This window comes from Salmo salar, chromosome ssa24, assembly GCF_905237065.1.
Source record: "Salmo salar chromosome ssa24, Ssal_v3.1, whole genome shotgun sequence".
In the NCBI taxonomy this organism is placed as follows: Eukaryota; Metazoa; Chordata; class Actinopteri; order Salmoniformes; family Salmonidae; genus Salmo; species Salmo salar.
The window spans coordinates 42,186,501-42,192,500 of record NC_059465.1 but is presented as its reverse complement, the minus strand read 5'-3'; the positions used below and the strand labels follow the sequence as shown (position 1 = coordinate 42,192,500).

At 43.2% G+C, this 6,000-nt stretch overlaps 1 protein-coding gene across 1 annotated transcript in view; it reads right to left on the bottom strand.

Annotated features, from left to right (window-relative positions):
* The window catches only part of LOC106585923 (extracellular matrix organizing protein FRAS1), a 345,785-nt gene that overhangs the window by 199,108 nt on the left and 140,677 nt on the right, over positions 1-6,000 (bottom strand). The window contains exons 14-15 of the mRNA XM_045706754.1: positions 1,469-1,612; positions 255-395 (exon numbers count right to left, since the gene is read on the bottom strand). Of these exons, the coding sequence (XP_045562710.1) occupies positions 255-395; positions 1,469-1,612 (285 nt within the window). The remainder of the gene's footprint in view (positions 1-254; positions 396-1,468; positions 1,613-6,000) is intronic.

Sequence of the window (6,000 nt, the reverse complement as noted above, 5' to 3'; positions counted from 1 at the left end):
AGGAGTTTACAGTTTGTGCAGGTTTTGGTCTAGCCCAGCACTAATTTCACATAGTGAACACATATAGTATCAGTGAGGTAGCCTATTGGTTAATAGAGTTACGATGGGCAGTAAAATCTGACCAAGGCAATTAACCCTAACCCACCCCTCCAATTTGGTTAAAAGCGGAAGGCAAGTTTTGGTTGGACCTTGTCTGCAATTGACTATCTAATAAATGTTTTTAATATTTGTAAACTCTGTGAGGATGTTCTTACCTCTGCAGTGGCCATGACTGTCAAGGTAATGCTGATCCGGACAGTGGGAAATACATTTCCCATGATACATAGCTGAGCCCGGGGAGCAGCTCATGCAGTTGGGGTTGTCAGGGTAACAGGTAATGCAGGATGAGTCGCACGCTGTGGGAATGACACACACAAACAGTCAGACCCAATTTTGATTTGAACATATAAAAAATGTACCCACAAACGTACCTTATTCAAACATGTTCTCAGAACGTTATTTAATATTTTATTTTCTTTTTATTTCACCTTTATTTAACCAGGTAGGCAAGTTGAGAACAAGTTCTCATTTACAATTGCGACCTGGCCAAGATAAAGCAAAGCAGTTCGACAACATACAACAACACAGAGTTACACATGGAATAAACAAACATACAGTCAATAATACAGTAGAAAAATAAGTCTATATACAATGTGAGCAAATGAGGTGAGATAAGGGAGGTAAAGGCAAAAAAGTCCATGGTGGCAAAGTAAATACAATATAGCAAGTAAAACACTGGAATGGTAGATTTGTAGTAGTAAGAAAGTGCAAAGTAGAAATAGAGATAATGGGGTGCAAAGGAGCAAAATAAAATAAATAAAATAAATAACCTTCAATAACCAATCATTTCCATTCTCAGAACGTTAATAAAACCTCCCAGGAAAACTTTCAGGGAACCACAGTAAAACGTTCTCAGAACCTCCCTGGAACCACAGTAAAACGTTCTCAGAACCTCCCCGGAACCACAGTAAAACGTTCTCAGAACCTCCCCGGAACCACAGTAAAACGTTCTCAGAACCTCCCCGGAACCACAGTAAAACGTTCTCAGAACCTCCCCGGAACCACAGTAAAACGTTCTCAGAACCTCCCTGGAACCACAGTAAAACGTTCTCAGAACCTCCCTGGAACCACAGTAAAACGTTCTCAAAGTAAAAATTAACATTCCCAGATCAAGCTACATTTTCACTTCTGTTCTCAGAACATTTAAAAAGCGTTCAGCTTTACCGGTCAGGAAACGTATGGCTTCGTTCCCAGAAATGTACTTTCCCACTACTTCCAAGGAACCCAATGTGCTAGCTAGGATAACTTCCACTGAGATATTAGAATTTTGTTTCCACCAAATTCAAATAACTCAATATGGCCGCTGGTCAACTCACCACAGAAGATATTGAAACTTTGTTTGTTATTCTAACTATAGGTTCATGCTCACCATAACAGGTGCCTTGTTGGATGTAGAAGCCTGATCCACAGTCTGGGACACAGAGTCCATCTCTGAGCAGGTGGGACGGGTCAGAACACAACACACACTCCTGCTGGCTCGGCCCCACACACACTGAACAGGATGCATGGCAACCTGAGGGAGGGAGAGAGAGAAGTGGGGAAGAGACACAGCGAGAAAGGGAAAGAGAGGGAGAGAAAGAGAGGGGGAAGAGGGAGAGAGAGTCAGGGGGTAGGGAAGGAGAGAATGAGAGGGGAGGGGAAAGAGAGAGCGACAGAGAGAGACAGAGAGAATGAGAGAGAGAGAGAGAGAGAGAGAGAGGGGAGGGGAAAGAGAGAGCGACAGAGAGAGACAGAGAGAATGAGAGAGAGAGAGAGAGAGAGAGAGGGGGGGGGGAAGAGGGAGAGAGAGTCAGGGGGTGGGGAGGGAGAGAGAGAGAGAGAATGAGGGGAGGGGAAAGAGAGAGTTACAGAGAGAGAGAATGAGAGAGAGAGAGAGAGAGAGAGAGAGAGAGAGAGAGAGAGAGAGAGAGGGGGGGAAGAGGGAGAGAGAGTCAGGGGGTAGGGAGGGAGAGAGAGAGAGAGAATGAGGGGAGGGGAAAGAGAGAGTTACAGAGAGAGAGAATGAGAGAGAGAGAGAGAGAGAGAGAGAGAGAGAGAGAGAGAGAGAGAAGGGGAAAATTAATATGGAAGAGAATATGCACTGCTGGCCAATTCCAAATTCACACTTGACCATAGCTCTGTTGAGATATCCACATTCAGCACCTCTGTTTGGATGGAGAAGCAGACCAAGAAGGGAAACAGCAACCAAAGCAGTATTGTCAAGATAACTTCAAATATTCACTGTGATACTGATTTGGTGAAAGAGTGTGTGACTGTGTGTTTTGAAAGGTATTTAAGTCTCTGATGCTCTGTTGGTCCCACTGGGATTCACTGGGAATAATACAGATGTCTCCCATGCCAATAAAGCCCCTTTGAATTGAATTAAATTGACAGAAGGGCAGTAGTTTTAATGAGGGCCAGTAAAGCTCACAAGGAGACTATTTAAACAGGGTGAAAGAGTGAGGGCTCTGGGGACCAACTGAGAGAGAGAGAGAGAGAGAGAGAGAGAGAAGAGAGAGAGATAGAAAGAGAGAGAGAGAGAGAAGAGAGAGAGAGAGAGAGAGAGAGAGAGAGAGAGAGAGAGAGAGAGAGAGAAAAAAACAGTGTAGATGGAGGAGAGTCTGGTTAAATACTGTAAAATACTGAGGATCCCAATTAGCAAATGGAAACAGCTAATCTTACTGAGGTCCGACACATAACGAAAAAGACAGGGGGGAGGCGTCAACGGTTTACCGATAAGGTGCCAACGGTTTACCAAATGTAACTCAAAGATCCAAGAATTACTCCAGACTGTGAAACTGCTAGATTTGCTCTGCCTTTCTCTCTATTGACGTTGAACAGACCTTGGACTTAAACTGAACCCTTGTCTCACCCCGATAAGGTGTCAACGGTGAGGTGTGAACCCTTGTCTCACCCCGATAAGGTGTCAACGGTTAGGTGTGCATCCTTGTCTCACCCCTTGCCCTTATGCAACAAGAACAACAAAAAAATATTGTTCAGTCTAATACTACAAAGTGTTGTTCAAGTAAATAGATTTTATGATGTCAAATTTTTGTACAACTTTTTTTTTTTAATATACTTTACCCCCAACGCCGCTTTGGATGGTTTTGTAATATAATCCATCATGCCATATGGAATCAAAAGCATTCTTTAAATCAACAAAACATGCAAATAGCTTTCCTCTGCTGTTCTGATGAACATGCTGGTTTATTAGTTTGTGTAGTGTGTGGATGTGTATCTGTTGCTCTGTGTTTGGGTAGAAAGACTGTTTTTTTTGTTGCTGGGAGCGTTACATTGTGTGAGGAAGGTCTGTATTCAGTCATTGAGAATACAGCATAACAGTTTCCCCATAATACTAGTGACACATATTCTCCTATAGTTATTAGTGTCTCATTTGTCACCTTTTTATACATGGGGGTTGTGAGCCACTGGTTCCAAATATCAGGGAAGCAGCCACTCTCCAGAACCAGGTTGAATAGTTTTAATAAGGCAGCCTGCAGCTCATTACTACTGTGTTTCAGCATTTCATTCCTGATGCTGTCAGGGCCACATGCCTTTCCAGGTTTAAGGCATTGTATTTTCTTCCAAAGTTCAGCCTAGTGTAATGTGGTAGTCGATTGGGTTCTGGGTTTTTTCTTAAATTTTGTGTTGTAGGGTGCTGAGTTTTCCTTGTATATTTTTGGGGGAGAAAAGTAAAGTCTTCTTTCAAAATTATCTTTCCAAATGTTGAATGGCTAGGTAATTCCTCTGTTTTCCATTTAGACTATTCCATTTCTTCTAGAATGGAGTCTACTAGGAGTGGGACTACAATACAGTCTCTCTCTCCCTCTGTCTCCGTCTGTCCGTCTCGCCGTCTCTCTCTCTCACCCCGTCTCTCTCTCGTTCCCTGTCTCTCTCTCTCTCTCTCTCTCTCTCTCTCTCTCTCTCTCTCTCTCTCTCTCTCCCTCTCAGAGGTCAATGCCGAAAACAGAACATGATTTTAAAAATATTAAACAAAAATGAGATTGTAGAATATAGTCAGACAACATAACAAAACAGTTTTTTTCTGAATCTGGTTAACAGGGGATTATACTGTATATCCCTGGCTCTCACAGACAAGCAAATGATTCTCTGTTCGTCTCGTATGAAGTTATCAGCTCCAGTAATTCTTGCGGAGGATACTGAAACCCTGTAAAGCCACACGAGGGAAGCTCAATTGGGTGTGAATTAATGCACAGTCACAGACATAAAATCTCTCCTGACAGTTCCTCTGTCAGTGTCTCTGGGGATGACCACAACATACAGTAATGTTACTCTGTTTTATACAACGGGTGGGTCTAATCCTGAACGCTGATTGGTTAAAACCGCATTCCAGCCGGTGTCTATTCCACAAGTTGCCAACCGGCTAAATCTATGATGTTAAAATGCCTATTTACTCTGTTCCATCTCACTGCACAATCCACTGTCTCATCAGCCCAGCCAGGCAATTTATACACGTGATCTCTACTATTAAAAAAAATATATAAACATTTCGTCACATTTCCTTTAGACTAACATTTTGCTTTCAACAGCGGAGATTTGTGTAAACCTTGCTGTCCGTCTCTCCGACATTTGCAGCATCTCTAGCAACCTTAGATTTGTGTCGGGACTATATCTTGTGGAAGGATGAAAGAGTATGAATAAATTAATCCAAATAACATTTTTAATGAAAATATGCCAATCATTATTTGAATATGTTGGTAACCCGTTGTATAAAAGTGATAATGCCAGAGAAGCCAGTGTTTGGAGGATATATTGGCACGGTTTGCTGGCCCTCGTCTCGGGCCTAACAACACCCGTGCCAATATCCTCCAAACACTGGCTTCTCGGGCATTTTCACTTAAATATCTCAAACACTCGTTTCTATGGGGATCATTACATACAGTAGTGTTACTCATATCTCTCTTTCCCAGGAGGAGGTGAGATTCAGTCACTGAGCTATTGTAATTTATTCTCCGTTGTTGAGAGGCATTATCGGGCCACTGTCTAAAACACAAACCCCTTTTGTGGTGCCACGATAATCACACCAACTCTTCACTTCAGAAGATAATGCTATTGTTTTAATAACATGATATACTATGAAATCCATAAAATACAAATCCGACTTTGTTTTTACAACTCCAAGCAGAAGAACCAGAAGAAAGAACCCAAGACAATTCTATTCAGTCCACTGATGACAACAGCCTTGCATAGCACCACCTATCTAACCCAGGGATGTTCAATGTCGGTCCTGGAGGGTCGAAAAACACTTCTGGTTTCAGGTTTCTACCTGGCAGTTAATTGCACTCACCTGGTGTCCCCAGGTCTGAATCAATCCCTGATTAGATGGAGATGATGAAATCCAGAAGTGTTTTGTCCCTCCAGCACCGTTATTCAACAGCCCTGATCTAACCTTATACCGCAGCATAACGATAAGATACATGAAAATATACTGTGTGATTTTACATTTACATTTGAATAATTTAGCAGATGCTCTTGTCCAGAGCGACTTACAGTCGCAATTAGGATTAAGTGCCAGAATTTGACTGCTGGCTGGTGTTCATTTTCCCAGCCTGACCCCCCACCAGGGGGAGGGCTAGACGGGCCGGAGGTCTTGTCCCCATTTCCCCCCCCAAAAATCCCCCAAAATGCCCCCCATATCTCTTTCTTCAGCGCCACCTCACCAACCCTAAACATCAAACCCAATTTTGACGCCACCTCTATGGCATGCTGGCACATTTTGTGGCTTGCGTGTCTGGTGCACAGGCACATTATCCCCCTTGCCTGGTACATGCAGCACATACAGTCTCAGCCCTGGGCCCCTGGGGAAACACCCTAGAGTGCTGATGATGTAGGAATGGTCACATTCCGCTGCTGCTGAGTTAGTGAGACCAGGCTTTGGCCTATATGGATGATTGGGGTTTG